This window comes from Ascidia mentula, chromosome 8, assembly GCF_947561715.1.
Source record: "Ascidia mentula chromosome 8, kaAscMent1.1, whole genome shotgun sequence".
NCBI classification, from domain to species: Eukaryota; Metazoa; Chordata; class Ascidiacea; order Phlebobranchia; family Ascidiidae; genus Ascidia; species Ascidia mentula.
The window spans coordinates 5751155-5772242 of NC_138573.1; the positions used below are offsets into that span (position 1 = coordinate 5751155).

Below are 21088 nucleotides of genomic sequence, written 5' to 3' on the forward strand. Positions count from 1 at the left end.
CAACACGCTTTACAAAACTGCTCAAGCGTATTTGCTGGGCTATCGAGAAACCAATAAGCCGTGACAGTCTTCGCGGCAAAAACTTAAGTAAGGTAGTGTTGTAAAAAATCACTGTGCCTAATAGTCAATCTCCAATAAAAATTGTTGAAAAACACTTTATTACAATCTTTATTGAACATATCTATATCATAAAAATAAACGTACGTTTGCGTAGTTTTTTTCTCGTTTTTGGACACCCCAAGTTACTGTTCGTATCCTTAAAAGGACAGTGCTTAGTCAACGTATTGGTTACCGGGTACTTTACTTTCAAGAACAGTGTACTCTGCTGACACCTAGCGGAGTAACAATTACGTACAAAAACGGTAAACAGATGTCTTTAGAGTTCACAGCTGCTGTGGCGATAAAATATTACCAAACAATTAAAGAAATTCCCTGCAGTTGCAAGGAGATTTTCTTGTCTTTTGCATAAAGGAACGTTACTGGTAAAATGAATATGTGTGACGTACAATTATACAGAAATATATGCAAATGAGTAGAAAATTGCATTGGTTTACACCGCACGATAGGTGCATTTTGCATAAATACACAAAAAGAACCAATTTAGCTGAACATGTTTTTGATTATAACACAGAAGTATAACAGAATACAAAACGAGTTTGAACAAGTTTCTTTGCCGTTTGTCGACGTGTAAGGCAACACGAAACTCATTTGATTGGACCGTAAAGTGTGCTCGGTAGATACTGAATCAACACTTCGAGTCTACACATTGACTTGGCCTTGCGTTGGTCTGTTATTTTCCCGTAACTTTGGCAAGGCGTGCTCAATATCAGCCATGAATCGACGATCTGGTTTATTTTTCCAGACAATGTTGCGGCAAACCTAAAATATCACGAACGTAAATACAGTGGATCACAATTGTAACATCATCAGATGTTCGAACAGTTCAAAATGTAATAACTTGTTACTTAGGCTGTAATCAAAAATTGTAGATCAAGGCACCGAATAAAAAATTAGAAATGCACTAAGTGACAAAAGTGACCGTTAGAGCGTTCTCCAACTCATTCATGTGAGGTTGGTCCCGCCGCTTTCTGATGATTTGGTCAACATTGGGTGTGCTCACGAACACAACTTTCACGTGATTGTCTTGCATGTCGATTGCTCCCTGGAAACGGGGTAAATAGTAGGGATGCACCGAAAGTTCGGTTTGCCGAATTTATTCGGCCGAAACTAAGGTTTTCGCAATTATTCGGTTTCGGCCGAATATTTCTGCAAAATTCGGCCGAAACCGAAACTTTTTTATTGCATATAACGCTGAAACGCAAAATTTAGAAAAGGTCAAAATCATTGTTTAAACTGTACGAATATGTTCGTTTCATTTGTTCACTTTCACAGAAATGATAAAAATCAACTTTAAGCACTTATGGTACAGAAGACGAGGTTATTTTTCAAGCGCCAAAAAAGGCTGTGTGATAGGAAAAGATGTAATCCAGTATATGTTTTGTTTAAATTTATTGCGTTTAAAGAGATGGATACCAAAATTAGTTTCGGTTTATTCGGCCGAATTAATTCGGCAACTTTTGCCGAATATTCGGTTTCGGCCGAATATAAAAATAGCTGTTTCGGTGCATCACTAGTAAATAGAGTAAGTTAGACCCTCAAAGGGACACAATTCGGTTTACTTAAACCTCGGCGATGTAACACATAAAAATCATCAAGTCACCTGTTCGACAACTTTGCGAGCGAAAGCGTCGTCTGCGTACGCCTCGGTGAGAACGACGATCATTCGGTGACTCCGTCGAATGTTTTTGAGCATGATTTCAAATTCAACTGCGTGTGAAATTATTACTTTGGTCAAAGGGTGTCTTTGCACAATGTTATTTGTCATGTTTTTTTTCCCACGTATCAAACACATTCCACGCATTCCGAACACAAATATATGAGAAAAATTGTTGCAAACGCTATAAGACACCATAAGGAACTGCTGATGTTTAGTGTAAAAACCCCTTTTTTATTTTTTCATTAAAAGGTTATTTAACTTACATCCTAGCTCGAATTGTTCCTGCGGATCGTAGTAGTTGTACTGCAGCTCGTCCAGTTTTTTCCTGATGCTTCTCACAATTTTCACTGTGGTGCTTTTAATATCATCGGGCATGTTTTCATCATAAACGTAAGACAAGAAAGCCGCGTATTTCTTGTCATCTGCAAATCACATTCATTCTGATAAACATACATTAAACGCATGCTATTCACGGCAAACCTTCGTCATATTCTCCAAAATGTCTGCGATAAAAGAGCTTGATAAGGGTCTGGTACTGCCAGGAAAAATAGACTGCCAGAGCAAGGAGTACAACCAAAACCAACACGACGCAACATATTATAGCGATCCGTCGTAGCTCGTGCAAAGGGTCAAAAACAAGCTTAAACTGCAAAGCGCTGCTTTCCCCCTTGTATGTGATGTTTACGAGGTACCTTCCTGCGTCATTTTTATCCGTATTTCTGTTGAAGCAAATATGAAACACTTGTTCAAACCCAATGAGCGTTACCAATCAGAATGGCATCGCCTTGCACAAGACACTGGAACGGAAAATAGCCACGCTTGTCGCGCGAACTGCACATGGCAAACTTTACCTATTTATCAATTGTTTTATGTCCAATTGCAACGACCAATGTATATCCCATTTTGCTCAAAACGCAAGCAACTCAAAAATAATTGACAATGATCACGGAATTAGAATTTATATATCTGTGACGTTTTCATACTTATCTTCAGGAAAAGCGAATTACGAGTTTTATTAATTTAACCCACATTTATTTTATTTTATATAAACTGGCATCCAATTTATATAGGACAAGTCGTTGAAAGTTTCGTCTACCTTAGTTTAAAGAAAACTTGGAAAGTTTGGTCAGTATTAAGCTCGTTCAACTCCTCTTGGGTAAGTTGATGGCTGTAGCAAACTCTGTCGTAGTTAACAAAGTTTAACCTGCAAAGTCATAAAACGAGTGAGAAAAAACATGCATTGGTTATTTTTTATCAATAACATGTGAGAATTAATCTTACAGCCCACAACTGACTCTTCCATCAGTCACATTTCGAAAATCGTCTATTTTGCAAAGAACGTCGCCAGTGGTTTCCTGCCAAACACAAACGTTTAAAGGCATCAAAACAAATGTGGTAAATACGAAACGTTTTTGTATTAGCTTTATACGCTTCCAATTGTTGCACGTTGGGGAAACTTTACCTTGCTCAGTTGTACTCGCAGGTCGCCGGGTGACAACCGTCCCACATTTTTTCGACCTTTGCAGTTGATTGAGATTTCGTCACCGCCAAAAAAAGAATCTTCCTGATCACATTTCCATTGTGGGTCAAAATCGTCCTTGGGACGCTCTAAAAAAGGTTGTTCCATAAGTAAATCTTTTGTTATAAACATAAAATTATAAAGTTTGGAAAACAGAAAGATAACCATAATATTGGAGAGCTGCAGACAGGGTGTGTACACGGACTGATTCGACCATTGGTGTTTTTGCCTTAGCACTATGGGTAACCAAGCAGATCCGTTTGGCCATAGTGCGCTCCACAGTGGTTCGTCTCTGTAGTTTGGTACTCAGTATAGGGTACCCAACGGATCGACGTTGACCGAAAGGTACCACAAAGTGAAAATTAGTGTGCCCGCTAGTGTAAAAGCTAACGCAGTGCCACTGTCAACAGCTGCACTGATGAGACCATACAGGTCCAAACGGTACGTGTACACACCCTGTCTGCAACTCTCCAGAAAGATAACCTTCATACAAAAAATCATTCCGACAGGATTTCATAAACACTGCCTTATTATAAACGTTGCATATAAAAAGCACAATTTCTTACGGTGAACACAGACGGAGTAATGGGAAATATAGGCGGTTTGTCCGTCATGAGTAACTGCGCAGGTGTACAAGCCAGGGTCATAAAAGCTTAATTCCTTTTTCTGCAAATAATGGAGAGGATTTGGTAATTATACAAAAACTGTTCCATTTTACCGCCGCATAAACATTTATTGCATTTATGTTTACGGTGGAATTATGTGCCAGACTTAATCATTTCAAACAGTAGAACAAAATCGTTACAAACAATTCAAAGTAATATCTTCATCCCAGTTAAAGCGCATGGGCATTGACATAGCCAGGGTGGACCAACGGGCCATGTTGATGCTGGGCATGTTTGGGTTTTCGACATATCACATTTATGGGGTACATTAAAAAAAAACATGATTTGCTATTTTGCGCGACAATCGTTTTCTGTTTTCTGTTTCTTTTTTTGCCCGTCTGGACGCATAAACTATTTAGCCCACCAAAATTTTGGTTGTGTACGCCACTGTAGTTAACGACATGCAAAAAACAAGATTGCATTAAACAAAATCAACATTGTTGTACACCCAAAGCCACTGCCCGAAATACTTACAGGGAAAGTATTTAGCCCGGCGAACTTACTATTAGCTTGTGAGGATGGCCTGGATCTGGGTCGATATGTAACAATTGCAAGTTGGTCACATTTTCAATCGCCTGACAGCTGTGGTCGCGCAACACCGTTCTGTTTCTCTGCAGTCGAGTGTACAACCACTGTGTGGAGTAAAGGCTTGCGTTCACCGATGGTGGTAAAATCGTGTCGCTATCCGGTGCTAAAGGGATATGTATTAGCATTAATGTAAAATAAATCCTTGTTGTCGAGGCGTCTGGCCTACATACTACGTAGAAAATATGTTCTTGTCCAGGAAAACCTGGTTTCGAATACCGGTGCGGTAAAAGAGCTAAACAAACATAATCGAGCTAATTTTATAAACCTTGGACGCGGTCTAGGTTTAAACCGCAGTGCAATTTGAAATTGTAACTATATGATGAAACATTATCAATTACCGCCAATGCAGCGAAGTTCCATTATGTCGTCAATGTTGAATCTCAAGTTCTGAACGTTGTGTTTGCATGAGGCAGCTTCTCCAACGACTTCTTCACACGAGTTAGACGGAAAGGGCAAAAGACTAACGTTGACCTCCGCCGTCAAACATTGACTACATGAAATCTGTATAGCCAAAAATACCGCGTCATGCTTGAATGAACGGATGAGGCGTTAGGAAAAACCCAATTGAGCGTGTGTGGATGCCGTATGTCGGGGTCAACTACAAAAAGTGATGAAACTTACCAGCCGCAGTTTTGGGAATTTTTCCAAGCAAAACAAATAAACAACATTGTCTTATTGTGCCAAACTTGTCAAAGACAGCAAATAGGCAATGTAATGGAATATGGTGTGTTGTTTTTTTGATAAATTTCACATTAAAATGAATCAATTCGTGGTCTGTGCACCTGGTATAGCTGAAATATTGTAAGTGCTGGCATGTACGATTCCAGAACAAGGCTGTCAGTCGAGTTGTACGTATTTGTGCTGGGATCCTTGACAAAGCACTGCAACACAAAAGAAAATGAATAGGAGCTAAACATTAGACATACCGAAACAATACACAGACTAAAACGGTGAGGTCATATACATAACACACAACTTGACACTCTAGTTTGTTCAGGGCAATTTAACAACCTGTGAATCTTCCAATGAAAACGGATTTCCAAACGTTTGGTTCCAACGTTGCCTCAATGCGTCACAACTCAGTGAGAACGGCCAGCCATAATAAGACGACACCCGCACTGACACGTTTTGTGCTTCTTGGCAATCGTCTGTTGAAATATCTGCATAAAGCAGGACAAGATTTTTAATACTGTTAATTGTAGCAACAGAATCAGAGAAATTTACCCATGTCTACGATGGTCCCGTAACCCATTGCTGGTGCTGTTATCAAAAGCATGTAGCAGACAATGTAGGTTTTTGATCTTAGCGCTAAGAATAACGCCATAGCTGATCTTTTAGCTTGTCTAATGTCTATTTTCCAACCGTTTCAATAACGTTTTATTCTAAAAAATATAGAGAGAATCAAATTGAAGTAACATACAAGTTCCGTTACTGTCAGTTTTTTCAGTTGTTTTTATAGACCGTCGCACTTTTTGCTGGCAAAATTTTTGCTGTTTGTTTTACCTAGGTCAGAAAAACTGTAGGGCGAACACTAAGCAGAGCTGAATAACAAAGGACACTCAGTTTCTTCACAAACAAACTCAAACGACTATACACAAATTGCTGCCATTTCTAAGATATACTGAATGTTAATGAATGGTTCCTTAAACTGAGCCTAAAGCTTATAGAATGCTTGTTGTCACGAAAGAGCAGTGCCTTTTGTGTGCCCCATCTACTGTTTCTCTCCAGGAAAAACCCCCGCTTTGGTTACACGGCGCTTTTCAAACCCGTCCAAGCGTGAAGTCACGTTTCGGTATTGTTACCTGGAAAACTCCACATACATTGTTGAACCTGCAGCCATGTATATTTTGGGTTTATGCGAAATATCGTCATATTTATGATTAGAAATAGTTGTATAAAGCATAGATCTCCTATTAACAACTTCGTTTGGTCTTGGTCTTGGTCTTGGGATTGTTGCGCTAAAAGTCTTGTAAAAAGCCATTACTGGGACTGACCATGATTACAATTAGGTGTCTTGAACGAATGTTCATCAATCTAGGTCGGTCCTAATATTAATTTATAATTAGACGATCTTTTGTTTAATCGAAGGGGATTTAAGAAGGACTTCGTTGATTTTTCTTCGACGCGCGAACATTCGAAAGCAACCGAAATAAATGTCTAGCGCTATCATGCGGATATTGATCAATCACTAAGTCCCTAGCAACAGCATGTTGCAGAAAAGTCCCATTTTAAGTAGCAGTCAGAGGTTGACAACCAAGAAAAACGCTTAGAGCAAGTGAAACAATCTTCTATTACAACTTTCAGATGTTTCAGGAAGGAATCAAAACACAAACAATAAAATAAATCTTTAAAAAGGAAATTGAACTTTTTTATAAAACAATTGCTTATTTTGCGTGTGCACGGTTACATCCGTGGAAAGTGTAATCAGTTGTATACTTTTCTTCTGTAAGTAAAAGTGTAGTTCGTAAGATTTATTGAACTGGACGTCACACCGCTTGTTGGTAACGTTTTATGATGTAAGAGATTATTTAAAAATTCTTTAAATCCGATGCCGCAGTCTTTACTGTTGACCTATATGTATTCCGGAAGGAGGTCAACACCTAACCAAAAACACCACGTTTTTGCGCTAGCAACAGCTCAGTTGTTACATCCGAAATGTTTGGCTTGCAACGATTTGTTTGGCTCTGTTTATGCTAAAAGACGTTAATATTTGTTGTTCAGTTTGAACTGAGAAGAAAAAGTGGGGAAGACGTAGAGGAGGAACCGTTCCCTTGCCGCGATCGTTCGTAACGATTACCCTCATTTCCACAAACTTTGCTGCTCACCTTAAAGTGGATTGAACACTCGACAGTTAACAGGAAATTACTTTGTGGGGTTTTCTCACCTATATAGCTTTCAAGGCACTTAATGACAGGAAAAATTAAGAGTAGTCAGTATTCGTTCAAAGCAAAATACCTTCATCCGGGTTAAAGCACACTGTTGAGAGAAGGGGAATCCCGGCGTAACAGACAAGTCCCATTTGTCGGTAAAGTGACAACATAGCCTTGTTTCCCGCTTTGGCAATCAAAACACATTTTCCACGAATATTCGTCAAAAATAGAGCCGTCCTGTAACATACCAACAGCTAATTGAGCGGTGACAGTTAGTTAGTAAGATTTATTGCAACTGGACGTCACACCGCTTGTTGGTAACGTTTTATGATGCTAGAGACTATTTCAAAATTCTTTAAATCCGATGACGCAGTCTTTACTGTTAACCTATATGTGTAACACTTTGTAACGTGTTCCTTACAACGCAACAAAGCTCATTTGTTAAGGCCCCATATCAGTAATAAATCCCCAAATTTAAGTTTTGAAGGCCATCAACATTAATACCCATACTGAGTGATTTGCTTGTTTGCCCACAACAATTCCTGTGGTCGGTGACCCATGAAGATCTACTGGTACTATTTAAAGAAAAAAAAAATTGATTGCAGCTGCATCGGACAAGACACAGGATCTGAAGAGCCTTTAGGAGGATCTTATGTCCTATAGGATAGCAAAAACAGTCCCAGGGGGCAACCAAAGCAACTTTCCTGTGACAATATTTTTGCCATTGCGTAGAAAAGGTTGGGGCCAACATGAAATTGCAAATTGGATGAGTTTTTTGTGATTCATTTTTTCGCAAAACTAACTTACATTTTTTTGCAGCCTATTCAGCTAAAATAACGTCCGACAAGGGGGCGAAATGCCACCTGGGGAGCGCTTTAAGCAACTATCCTGCAACTAATTTTGACCTGAATGCGTAGACAAGAGGCGGGCCTAACATAAAATCACAAATTAAGGTATACTTCTGTGATTCAATTTTGAGCTATGAACACTTGAACATTTTGGTGCTTTTTCAACTAACTTTTTCACAGCACCCAGCACCAAATGACTAGCTGAATGACAAGGGCAAAAATTGCGCTAAAACTGCACCAAACACGGTGAAATTCGCTCTGGCAACAGCACGTGACTCCCTGCTCATTCAGTCCGAAAATTTACCCCAATGCATCACCGGTTGCCTTGTGACATCACTGAGTTTCCCTATGACACGGGGGCGAAACTTTTTTAATAGAAATACTGATATGCGATCTAAAGACCATCAGCTTTAGCTACGGGTATCTTGTACCAGAGAATCACAAAGATAACAATACAAATACACAGGCGATTTATTCGTTGAACTCTAGTCAATGAAACAACACTGCAGCAAAAAAGTAACAAAAACGAAAAACTTGAAACAAAAACTGCATTTATGTACACAATTCCGTAACGGGATAGGCAACTTGTCTTTAGAATGTATTCACAAACAAACGTGCAACTTCGACCAACGATTCCTCTCTGGATTGATCGTAGATTTACTTTTCGAGTGAAAATACCACCAACATAGATATCACGTACAAAAGGCGTAATATGATTTACACAGCAGCGTAGCGGAACTCGCAAACAACAACCGTGAATAATTTTTTTCGGGCTTGGAGGCTGTGTTATCATATAGCATGCCTTTCTGGCGTGCTAATCTTCATGGTTTTGAAACAAACAATAGTAAAATGTACTGCACCTTCTGACGCCGCAGTCCACTTAACACTTTTAATTGAAATTCATGGTAATAGGCAGCAAGCAGCATTTTAAGGTAATGCAGTCCACGCTTTGTGTAATATATGCGGGCGGAAAGTACTGGAGCTTCTGACACAGTAACCAAGCGTTTAACGAAAGACGTCAAGCGAACGAACATCATAGTACGTCAATACGCCAGTCGTTGACGTCATTTTACACCATGTTTTCCTCGGCGGCGGAGGGACTTGAATGAAATGCGAAATCTTCGGCTGAACGAAACAAAAAGAACCGTTAAGTTTTACGTTAATGCAATGGACCGTTAAATGTTACGTAAAATAAGTTTATTTGGACACAGTTTGCCTTAGCCTTAGGTATGTAGTGACTCAGAAACGCGCTGTAGCAAGCAGGCAGCGTCAGTCGGTTGCATCAACTTGTAACTGTTTAAACCGCTCAGTCATACTCACGGGATGTTTTCTCCATGAGGGAGGGAGCATCCTGCAGCGCGTTGTACGAACACAATTCTTTCTCATACGAACTCGTCCTTTGCAGATTCGGCAAAGCGTATTCGATATCGGCCAAAAAGCGCGAATCAGAATCCTTCTTCCATTTAACGTTTCGACAGGTCTGGACAAATACATTAAAATCTTCAATGTAATCAATTAACAATACTGGGGAGCAATATGAGCATTTGTCATTGACACCCGTGGCCAGGACCGGTCCTAAGTAAATTGGACCGCAGTTTATCACGAAAACCAAAAACCAACAAAAAATGTTAAATCGAAACGGTAAAATTCTGAGAATAAAAAGACTGGCCCATACGGTTATTAACATTTTCATGTTTGAAAAAAAAACGTTTCGGCAAGAACTTATATGTATATATGCCATCATCAGTTTGAATGACGCGGTTGGTGTAGGCTCACGCGGGTGGTTACGTCATTTTGTAATCGGCCACATTCCGCTTACCCTAGAACTTACCCTTATAGCGTTTCTCAATTCAACCATGGTTGTTTGGTCGCTGTTGCTTCGTAGAATTTTGCCAATATGTGGAGTGCGCACGAATATAAGTTTCGCCTGGTTTCGCTGCATGTTGATGACACCCTGAAGAACATTGTTGTCAATAACCAACTTATCACTATATTTTACGCGTGTTGATAATTGGCGACACAACCAATTAAATTCATTTAGAATAAACGTGGCAGATTTCACAGATTTTTTTGAAGATTGTGGAAAATAGTTACCTGTTGGGCTACGAAGCGCGCCCACGAATCTCTGACGTATTCTTCGGTAAGTACCACGATCATTCGATGGCTTTTGTCCAGGTATTTCAACAAAGTTTCCACGCAAACTGTGGGAAAAAAGGCCACCGGTTAGACAAACATATCGTACACACAGCTACAGATGCGTCCTTATGGATCTGAATGGAACATTTCGCCCGAATAATGGTGCGAAAATACCGAAAGTGGACCCCCTTTATTCCACGCTTGATCACAGAGTAACGTAGCTCATTCAAACGCCAACTTCTTCACAGTTTTACATTGAAAACGTTTTAAACGAAACAGTTTTTAATAAAAGTTTATTTAGGTATCACTGCTCCAAAGAATGCGGATCAATCAACCGTCGGAAATTTTTAGTAAAACAATCCAAAAGACAGCTGTGACGTACATCCTTGGTCGAACTTCTCCATAGGGTCGTAATAACTGTAGTTAAGCTCAGTCATTTTCTTCTTGATACTGGTCACAATGTTCCTGGTGGCGTCGCAAACATCCTTGGGCATATCGCTGGTGAAGAAGTAGGCGAGGATCGCTACGTATTCCCGATCATCTGCAATAATAAATAGTTTAAAAATTTTAGAGAATTAAAATATAGAGGGATTAATAAAATTTTCTCTCCCAACGAAATACCCATACATATGGGGTTGTTTGACACACATTGGTCAGGTTTAGGCAAATAAATAAATAATATTTTATCCGAAAAACATCGTACGCCAAATCCACATTTTCACCTGACACTAGAAATATTTTATGTATTCAAACATAAGCATGTTGGAGTATCTTCGTTAATTGGATCCAATTTTGTTTGTATTCTAATTTAATAGATTACAGCTACGAATAACAATCCAAAGTCTTTCGTACCATTATCATATTTTCCGAAATGTCTCCGATAGAAAAGTTTGATCAGGGAGCGGTACTGCCAACCAAAAAAGGCGGCGAGCGCGGAGACGACGACGAATACCAGCACCGCGACGAGTATGACGACAATGGTGCGCAGCTCTCTCAAGCGGTTGAATTCCAGGGTAACTAGGACGGGCTCACTCATTGCGTTCTTGTACTGCACTCGTGCGTAATATTCACCAGCGTCGCTCTTTGCTATGTTGCTGTATGAATACGTTATTGTGTAAATGCGTAATAAACATGTTGGAATTGGATCGTATTTTGATGTAAGACCACACATAGCAAAACTCACAGAATGCGATTATTGTTACATTTTAATCTATGTGCGTACATACAAGTTCAAAAAATCCTACAAAACAAGGGTCTGGCTTACCTGATCTTTAGATATATTTCAAACGTTCGCTCCACGATATCGACCTGCACCTCTTGTTCGCTCGGAACATAAGGGTAGCAATAGCTCTGGTTGTTCACAAAGTTCTGCCTGTAAATCCAAACAAGACGCTGATTTCAGATTTAGCCGATGCAATTTGTTGTTTACCATTATTCGTGCTTAAATTTCGACTACTAGCGTCCACTTACAATCCGCATTTGATCCGCGAATCGTCGACTCCGGAACTAGTCAGCGACTGGTCATATTCGTTTTTGCAAAGCACATGGTTGGCCTGCACAAAAAAGTCAACAAAATTAGGTAACGTCACTTGCAGATTAACACTGATGAGGAAACGCGATAATGCAGATCTATGTATATGCGGTAGAATCGTGTTGACATGTGTTGACACTTACCTGAATAACATTACATAATAAGCCGTACCAGCCTTGTGACAAGAAACTGATTTTTTTTAACATTCATTGTTCACTGCCAAAACGTCTAGTAAAAATCATAAGCTTGAAAGAATTTCATACCTTTGTCCACGAGATTTGCAGATCGCCCGGCTGAAGTTGATCGCGGTTCTTCCGCGCGTCACACTTCACTGTGATGTCATCGCCGGAAAAGAAGGTAATCTCTTTTTCGCACATGAGCATGAGCTCAAATTTTTCATGTGGCGGTTCTGTGTTAAATTTCGATACTATTTCTATGGTTTTTAGTTTATGATTTCTATACCAACACAAACAAGGTCCACTGAGCTTAGATACTGCATCTAAAGCGTTCTAACGAGATATCAGTGAAACAAGGTTTCTTACGGTAAACACACACGGAGTAGTGAGCGATGTAGGCGGTCATTCCTTGGTATGTTACTGCACACGTGTAAATACCAGGATCGTATAAACTCATTGCTGTTTTCTGCAAAAAAAACACGTACGTTCGACGTTTTGTAACTTATCTGAAGGATTGATACTAATTTTGAAATAAAACAAACAACGGGTTACCCTGTCGGTGAAGTTTGTAAAAAAACAAACACATGTTTACTTCAAACTGTGCGAGTTTAACGTTTCTATTTTACCTGGAACCTATTTGGATGACCGGGGTCGTCGGAAGTGTAAATCTGGTGCGCATTTTTCACTTCAGCCACCGGCTTGCAACTTTTCGACGACATCACCGATCCGTTCCTTTCTCGCTCCGTGAAGAGCCAATGGGTTTTATACGTATCCGATGGCGGCTCGATCGTGTCGCTGCCTAGCGCTGCGGAGCACAATTGTTTGTGTTAGAAACACCAGGGTGCTAATGGTGGGTTTTCTTTCCGTTTTATTATCGTCGCCAGGCACAAGATTGAATTCTTGGTTAAACTTTAAAAATTTCATTGATCGCTTGTGGCGTTCAGGTCGTGATGCTAGATTTGTTCATATGTAAAGTCTCGCTATCTACTATACGTATAATGTACATAATGTACAGGTATGGTAACCGATGAAGGTCCACCACAACCAGACAATTGTCTACATGGAAGGCTTTTACAGTGCAGAATATTGAATGCAGAGCAACGATCGTAAAGAAGTCAACAGCACATGTGTTTGGGTAAAAGAAGAGATGACTTGAGAGAGAGAGAGAGAAAGAGAGAGAAAGAGAGAGGGGGGTGTTAAGCAGTTTTGCGCTTAGAGGGAATCCCGCATGCTTCAGGCCAAACGGGAATTTCCAGACGACGTTCCCTCGTGCATCAATAGCGCGGGAATCACAATCTTACCTGCGATGCATCTGAGCTTCATGACGTCCTGCATCTTGTAGTTGAGGTACTGTAAGTTCTTATCGCACCGAGTGGCCTCCTGGATCGCGCCCAAGCAGGATGTAGCTGGGAATGGCAGTAAGCTGACGTTGAATCGCGTTGTGAGACACCGCGTGCCGGAAGTCTGCGCACGAAGTAAATGAAATTGCGTGTCTACTTTTACCAAAACTAATTTTACGTGTGTTTTTTTCAGTAAATTATCAGTAAATAAAAATTAAGTTGTAAATGCAACTCACGGATGTTCTTAAAATGTTGGAGTCAGTTAGACACATAGCGTGCAACGCTAAGGTAAGCAACATGCGTTTGTTTATGACGTTTCGGGGAACGAAATAACATCGAAATATACAACCTACGTAGAGCATGTCGAATATAAAAATAAAATAACATTTTTGGCGTAGCTATTCATCATAGGTCATAAATAATCATGCGATTTAACTATGAAGTTACCTTTCAGCATTGATCCGACTTTCAACACTAATAGCGATGTAAAAATTATTAGTGAACACATTAATATCGTTATTACATGCCACCACTAGAATTACCACGCCGTTAAAAATAGGTCGGATCTTTGCCACAACAAACAGTCGCACATGAAAAGAAAATCCCGCTATGCTTGAGCCTCATTGGGCCTTTGAAATAAGTCCGCCATTTTTACGGCTGTTACCCACAAATTTCAACAACGTTTTGGTCTTGTTAGGGGAAGATAATTTTTTAGTTTCTTTTATCTGACAAGCAATGTATGACTTACCTGGTAGAGCAGAAACTCGCTAAGAGCGGGCATATGGGACTCTAACACAAGACTGTCTGATGTGTTAAACGTGCTCGTGCGAAGATCTTCCACAAAACACTAGAAAGGAAAGCACAACATATAAGTAATGGTTAGTTTATAATTTTAAAATTTCAATGACATAGTTTCCAAATTGAGTTGACAAATACCAAACATATCTAAGACAATTGTACACAATGAAAATAAAATGTCCAACGCCCTGGTTTATGCACCACACAAAATGGAAGGCAACGCTTGTTCTGGAAAAGACTGAAGCACTTTGCAAAAATTATTCATTTACTGAGCAATACGCCTTGTTGATGAACAAGGTATGGAAAAACACTTTATTCCCAAAGGAATCTTTGTCATGTATAATTAATACGAAGGCAGAACTACGTTAGTTCAACACCAGACGTTGCCAAAAATGACAAAGTCGAGTTGCAAAGATTATACACCATGCATTGGAAGGTATAAGCCCAAGAGCTGAATATTTTGTTTAACATGCTTTAGATCTTTTTCGCTTGCCCCTCATGTTTGTTAATATTATTCAGATATTTTATTCCAACAGTTAATTGGGATCAAACGACTGAAACCTTTCCATTTAGGGCCTATTCTATGAAATGTAGTACTAATTGCGTAACATGTTTCCTCCTTATACGACCATATGATTCGGCGTGCAAATCAGCGCAGCGACGCCCAGTTTGGGATGCACTGCTCTGGACTATTTAACGAACCTGTTTATTGTTGTGGTCAAGTTTACATTGTTGTGACCGAGTTTACATTTAGTTTGTTGTCACGCGTTGGGGGCGCTTGGCACTGAGATCATCCACGCCGCACCAGATATCAACTCATAAAGAACCAATACGTGCAGGCCGAGGTTCGATTGTGCAACACAACACCTCGCACTGCAAAATCGGGGGAAATTCGCCTGTCGTGCATGGCGGCGCAAATAACTCTAAAAATATTCAATAAAACCGCAGGCTGATGTGGTGGAGCATTAAACACAGGAAGAAGCCAGGGCTGAGCATCTGATTTATCGTTGGTCTGTCACAAACGGGCCGCAGGTTTGCGGCTATTTTCTGTTTATCGCGCGCCGTCTGTTCGTTGGATTGGTTGAAACGTTAATGATTTGTTTGCCCGTTTAAAAAATACCAATTAAAGTCTCAACGTGCTTTTTCCGCTTCTCAGATAAATGTGTAGGGAAGCAGCAGTGCAAAAAATCCCGCAATCATTCGCGAATTGATGCTTTTCCGCTGCACTGAAACTTTGGGCTAACGAAAAAATTCAAAATAGCCATTTCAATTGAGTCATCTGGCGACTAGAGTTTCGCGTAAATGCCAAAGACGCATTCCAGTTTTAACGTTACATGACATTTTTTTGCACATAAATCCTCACATGACATGACTATACGGAAGAGAGTTTGCTTGATTTTTTTGCTTGATTTTCGAAAGCAGCAATTGTTGATGCGTATTTAATAATTAGAGTAGATTGAAAATTAACAACAATATTCCCACAAACCATTCTGTAAAACATCACGAACATTGTGGTTATTTGTATTAACACAACCATAATTTACCCCGGTGAAGTGTAATTTATTGTTTTACATTTAGTACAAATTAAGACAAGCAAAGCTGAACAAGCGTCAGAAAAAATAGCCCTATAGGTGTTAAGATCAGAGTTCCTTGCAAGATTTCTGAAGCGACTCGGAGGCGTCACAAACAATTGGACAGTCTTACCTCCAAAGGCGTTCAACCGATTGTCATCTATATGACATGTCGGGAATATGGCAATGCATAACGCAACGCAAATCCGCTGGTCGAGGAGGAATTAACGAGGAACTATCATCGATTCAAGCTCCCCGAGGTGTTGTATAACTCCCTTAATATTAATCACTGCAGTTTGGCCCGTCCGCCATCTTACTGCTAATTCAGGCGACAGGTTGGGAATGCGCGCAATGAATCGGTTTTGGCGACCGTGTTCACTGTGACTTATGTGCCATTGTTTCCTCAGGGTTTTGAAGCAATACTGACAACTTGACACATCACGTTTGCTTTTGTGCCGGGAAAGCGTCTAAGAGAGCCAATTGATAAGAGGGTTTCAACTTTCAAGGTACACCAGTCGTGAGGACTGATCACCATCGCTGAGCGCGAACAAAAAGGGACCCACGGGAAAATGTTTGCCGGAGCGAAACGTGAGTAACTGTAAATTTCCTGTTGAGATTGCCTACAGCGCTACTGTGGAAACTGAAAAGAACTAATTTTAGAGTCGAAAGCTTCGATGCAGCTGCGTCAAAACCAAATAAAAACACGTTCTTGCTCAGTGCTTCCTCGCGTTAACGATCAACGATTTCTTGGAAATTCTGTTCAAAAGGTTAGTTAGACACAAGTAACGGCCTCACACAAGAAAAACCAGATTCTCTCAAGGGGAAAAATCAATACGTTTTCACAGTTGCTGGTGAATAAAACAACGCTCAAAGCAATTGACCGTATTACAAGTCTTCCTGGCATTTGCATTGAAAATGAAAAAAAAAATCGAAAAAAACCTAACGTGACGAAAATTTGCATGTTAGTGGCGGTAGTTCCATTGAATCAATGCAAAGGGGCATTGTGAATTGTATGAGACAGTATCTCGTTTTACCATCATGATGCTTAATATGTTATTAATGAAGAAAAATAATGCTTTTGATGTTTATTAACTGAGCAGAGCTTGCGTGTAGGTCTTGGAATTGAAACTCTTGTTAAATGCCATCATGTCTGTTACATTTGTTTTGCTTGTGTAGATTTATCATACAGCGCACATTAACTAGAATAAAACCATAAGATCCAAACAATAAGATCCCCGAAAAGCACATGTTTGTTCCGTGTGTTTTGCAGGGACATCGCCACCCGCTGCCAAAAGCAATGTATCATCGGATCTTATTTCTAAAACCACCTTTTCGCACTAACAGTCTTGCATAAAGTTAGTTTCGTGCGTGTTCATTACAGCAGTGGCATTCTGCATCCGCCCAAAAATGCTGTCAAACCCGTTAGAGGCAAAACTTTAGGCAAAACATGCGAGTAGCTAGGCGTGTTTAGCCTGGGGTATATGATGGATGGAATTTCGTGCGTGCGTCATGTTTTCCAATAACACAGTTTTCCAATAACACAATTACACATATCAAACCTTTCATTGGAATTTTGCATAAAGCGCGAGTTATGTAACCATATAGTTTTCAAAGTCTGTTTACAATGCAATTTCCGCTGAAAATGGACTCATAAAATTAACAGAAAACAAGAATAGTTTTGGTGTTATACCTCTGCTCCGGTGGATGAGAATTCTGCCCCGAAAATTTCATTCCAGTGAGCTCTCAAGGGATCGCACTTCATCGAGAAAGGCCACCCGTAATACGCAGATACTGTTTTGAAGACGTCGTTCACCTCTGTGCAGTTTGTCGGGTGTCCTGAAAGGAAACGAGACCATAAAACACGTTTGTTGGTCACAGATAAGTTCAAAGTATTCGTGATATAGTTTAACAGACTTGAAGTTATGAAAGCGTAGCTACTGCTAGTTTTTAAGTACAGCGGTTTGCCTGCTTACCTCTATCTACTAACGTCCCCATAGAGTTTGTTCGTGACGTCACGATGAGAATTGTGACGACACAGAAGTGCAGTAACGTCATGTCGCAGTTTGTAGGTTGACGAACACCAAGTATTTAATGCTATCTTTCCTTTTTTTATGTAACTTTCAAAGAAAAACAAAAAGACATTTACAAATAGAAAATACAAATCTAATTTCTTCACTACAGAATGCGCCAAGGCCAGAAACTATTTTAAACACAGTGGTGCTCCAAGTAATATAGTAACAAAACCAGTTGCCAACATGTCAAAAGTGGCTACTGGGTTAAACTGCGCCAAACTTGAATACAGGCGACTTTTAATCAATTATTTTTGAAAGAGAAGAAAAAAGAAGCGACCATAGAGAAAAAGACAAAGAAAGGAGGAATCTCCCAGCTTGGTGGTCCGGATTTCCGCCAAGAGTATTGGCAATCACATGATGCATGAGCCAAGATTTGGCAGGGGTAAATCTATGTGTCATATCATTGAAGTTTGTTGCAACATAAAAAACTGAGATTTTAAATATATCAAAATTGGTCTAGCGTTTCCTTGTTTCCTAACTTAAGGCGTATAAAAATTTTTAATGGAAAAAGCAGGCTACGAATATTCCAGCTACATTTCTTGACAACCATTCACAGGAAAAGGCAGACCACATGGTTTGGCTCCATAACCCAACTGAAAACATTTCCTAAAAGGAAACGAATTAACAACTCCTGCGGAGCAAGTTGCAGAGCGCAACATTGGTAAAGGGTTCATTCGCTTAAAATGATTGGTTGGAACAGTAGAGACCAACATCAATCATGTAAATATCAGACGAAAAATGGCTGCAAACAACATTGTGCATATCACAAGTTTAACCAATTTGATTGTTATATATATTTACAGTTCACTTGCTTTTTGCACGACATAAACTTTAACATATGGATCATTACACATAACGTTTATCTCTATCGGCGTTAAGACGAATTCCTAACTGCCCTTCAAATATCCCAGGCAGCATATCACTGACGAATAACAGATATCGTTAGTTGACATTTGACAGCGCCTGCAGGACAATATCCGTATCAGTATGCAAATCGGGAACTGGGACTCGGTGTGGAAATTTTACCATCTGTCAATGCTGAGCTGACCATTAAATTCCCACAAGTGTGGGGAGGGTGGACACAAATGTTTGACCTTTGAAATAACGAAAGGACGGACGGCTGGATTTAACGTTCGCTTGAACAGTAAAGTTTACCATTTTCTTGTGTTAATTCACGTTGCAAAATCCGAAATTATCAAAATTTGAAGCAGAAACTCATCACAAAGAGTGAAATATTTTCATGCAAATAAAAATCGAGTCAAATGCACAAACTGACCGAGAAAAAAAGTGCACAAAATGGGAAAGTTTTCAAAAGTGCGTGTTTCACAAACTGAAAGCAAATATTCAAAAGCTTATAGCCCTAAATATTTTGTTGTGGCAGCCGCATGTGACTGGTTGTGTGAAATCTGATAAATGCAATGCCATGCACTTCAACAAGCTACACAAGGTAAGCAACAGTATTTTATGGCCCACTGTACTGTGTGTAATGCCGTGGAATTACCTGATTACAATGATTGGAACTAATTGTTTCCGAAGGTGGCAAAAACAACGGAGACACCAAGTCCTTTTTGACGAATTTCAGCGGAATTTTAATCTTCGGAAATAACCGACGTCCGATCGCCGAAATGAGAATGATCGAAAAGTCCCATAGCTTATCATGTCGTATACGGAAAACGCTCACGAAATATGTGATTTTCTGCCGAAAGGATTTTACATCTGGCAAGGAAATATAGCCAATTTGCTGCGGGACAGACAATCCTACACAGATGTTACTATGAATCAACCACAGTGGATGATGTGGCAACTAAAACGCTTTGTTTGCAACAATTTCCCACTTACAGTAAAAGCAGGAAACGCGGTATAACTTCATGCCTCAACCTTTTAATTAGTCACATTTTTACGTGACTGAAGTCACTTGCACTAATTAATTTCGTTGCTTTCTGATAGCTGATGACAAAAGTTAGTATTTTAAGGAAGTTTAACAACTGCACATCTGGGTCCCATAACGCACATTTATGCATCTTTCCGTACACATACACTCACGGCACATTAATAAAAAGGGTAACCTACAATGTAACGTTTTACACCCAAGCTTTTACTACGAGGCGCACTAGAAAAGGTAACCTAACCACTGCGAATTTTCCTGAGTAGATGTTTTCGCCAAAACCACACTATAGCCCACAGCTTGGAAAGCGTGCTTTGATTCATCGCGATTCTAAAAATGCCCTCTGGTACTATCCACAGCAAAATGATAAAATTTCTAAATTATCAGATATCAAAATCAATAGGTTTCACAAACTTAATAAATGATTAAAATTGTAACATGTTAAATCGTGTTAATAGTATAAAAATCGCCGCTATTTCCAGTCGAATGCAAAACCAGCACTATAATACTATGAAGGCGCTGCAAGGAACAATAAATAATTAATATATACAACGAAATTCGTTGGTTTCGAATCCTCTTCAAACCTCCTCTGTTGGATCAGATAAGCAGCAATACAAATAAACAATTCATTGGAAATCAAACAACGGTTTCCTCGTACAATGTTTGAGAAAACAGTGACGAAGGCCAAAGCAAATAAACCTAGAGAAAATCACCATCAAGTCTATTTCGCAAGTAAACAATACCACCAGCATGTTAGCGAGCCTGCTGTGCTGTGGAAAGTGTACTCCTTGACAAGCTTCGACAATTCGTTAACAACACAACTGCCTTTCAAAACCAACTCACGACTTACTGACAAAATAGTTCAACGATATAACCTTCAAAATATCCAAAACGGGCTAAGTATATGCAACACATAAATTCGTAAGCAGGTACTCGGCTAACAACAAACATTAAAAGTACTTTTACATGCAAGGTGACTACAAAGCCTCAGTGCTAACTGCACTGTACATCAGCTGGTTTACCTCGCCAGCCGTCAGGCAAAGTACCCGCGCCTTGATTGCGCGCTCTTCTGTTTCTTTTTTTTATTCGCCTTCTTTGTTTTGCGCCTTTGACGTCACTGGGGAGAAACCATGTTTTGACCGCAATTTGTTCGTCGAACGCGAACTGGAATTTTTACTAGTAGTGCGGGGTCACAACGTATGACAAAACCGCTATAAAAATGTACGACTGTAATTGTAAATTCCGCGTTAACCTTTTTACTAAATTTTGTGTTTGTTTCGGAATAAGTTGGAAACAACTTTAGCTTGGTCAT

At 39.7% G+C, this 21088-nt stretch overlaps 2 protein-coding genes across 4 annotated transcripts; both read right to left on the reverse strand.

Moving 5' to 3' along the window:
- Nucleotides 1-150: 150 nt before the first annotated feature.
- Nucleotides 151-5927, reverse strand: LOC145911089 (uncharacterized). 2 transcript variants are annotated; one of them, XM_082998331.1, is made up of 14 exons: nucleotides 5774-5927; nucleotides 5561-5709; nucleotides 5332-5430; nucleotides 4888-5050; nucleotides 4465-4652; nucleotides 3863-3962; nucleotides 3240-3385; nucleotides 3059-3132; nucleotides 2874-2981; nucleotides 2258-2496; nucleotides 2041-2199; nucleotides 1721-1827; nucleotides 1040-1162; nucleotides 151-879 (listed from the first exon to the last, which is right to left on the reverse strand). In XM_082998331.1, exons 1-14 carry the CDS (start codon nucleotides 5871-5873, stop codon nucleotides 760-762), a joined length of 1875 nt encoding a protein of 624 aa, XP_082854457.1. In that variant the 5' UTR covers nucleotides 5874-5927; the 3' UTR covers nucleotides 151-759. The 2 variants fall into 2 exon arrangements, with proteins under 2 accessions (XP_082854457.1, XP_082854459.1); XM_082998333.1 differs by lacking the exon at nucleotides 1040-1162.
- A 2793-nt stretch (nucleotides 5928-8720) lies between these two features.
- Nucleotides 8721-20764, reverse strand: LOC145910389 (interleukin-1 receptor accessory protein-like 1-B). Of its 2 annotated transcripts, none has more exons than XM_082997496.1 (15): nucleotides 19393-20764; nucleotides 17510-17655; nucleotides 14199-14297; nucleotides 13412-13574; nucleotides 12737-12915; nucleotides 12477-12576; nucleotides 12198-12343; nucleotides 11874-11956; nucleotides 11668-11775; nucleotides 11256-11497; nucleotides 10786-10944; nucleotides 10362-10468; nucleotides 10099-10221; nucleotides 9588-9747; nucleotides 8721-9392 (listed from the first exon to the last, which is right to left on the reverse strand). In XM_082997496.1, exons 2-15 carry the CDS (start codon nucleotides 17579-17581, stop codon nucleotides 9337-9339), a joined length of 1797 nt encoding a protein of 598 aa, XP_082853622.1. In that variant the 5' UTR covers nucleotides 17582-17655; nucleotides 19393-20764; the 3' UTR covers nucleotides 8721-9336. The 2 variants fall into 2 exon arrangements, with proteins under 2 accessions (XP_082853622.1, XP_082853621.1); XM_082997495.1 differs by lacking the exon at nucleotides 19393-20764 and adding an exon at nucleotides 17793-18374.
- Nucleotides 20765-21088: the final 324 nt, after the last annotated feature.

What these genes read in the sequence shown, in the direction of transcription:
- LOC145910389 (XM_082997495.1), bottom strand. Translation starts at nt 17,874, where the DNA reads ATGACGTTACTGCACTTCTGTGTCGTCACAATTCTCATCGTGACGTCA. An exon ending in TCGCGGATCAAATGCGGATT is followed by an intron (nt 11,776 to 11,873) that starts GTAAGTGGACGC and finishes TTGGATTTACAG; the next exon opens with GCAGAACTTTGTGAACAACC. An exon ending in GGAGAAGTTCGACCAAGGAT is followed by an intron (nt 10,469 to 10,785) that starts GTACGTCACAGC and finishes TTTTTCCCACAG; the next exon opens with TTTGCGTGGAAACTTTGTTG.
- LOC145911089 (XM_082998331.1), bottom strand. Translation starts at nt 5,873, where the DNA reads ATGGCGTTATTCTTAGCGCTAAGATCAAAAACCTACATTGTCTGCTAC. An exon ending in GCCATCCTCACAAGCTAATA is followed by an intron (nt 3,963 to 4,464) that starts GTAAGTTCGCCG and finishes CATTATTTGCAG; the next exon opens with AAAAAGGAATTAAGCTTTTA. An exon ending in AGTTGGAGAACGCTCTAACG is followed by an intron (nt 880 to 1,039) that starts GTCACTTTTGTC and finishes GTGATATTTTAG; the next exon opens with GTTTGCCGCAACATTGTCTG.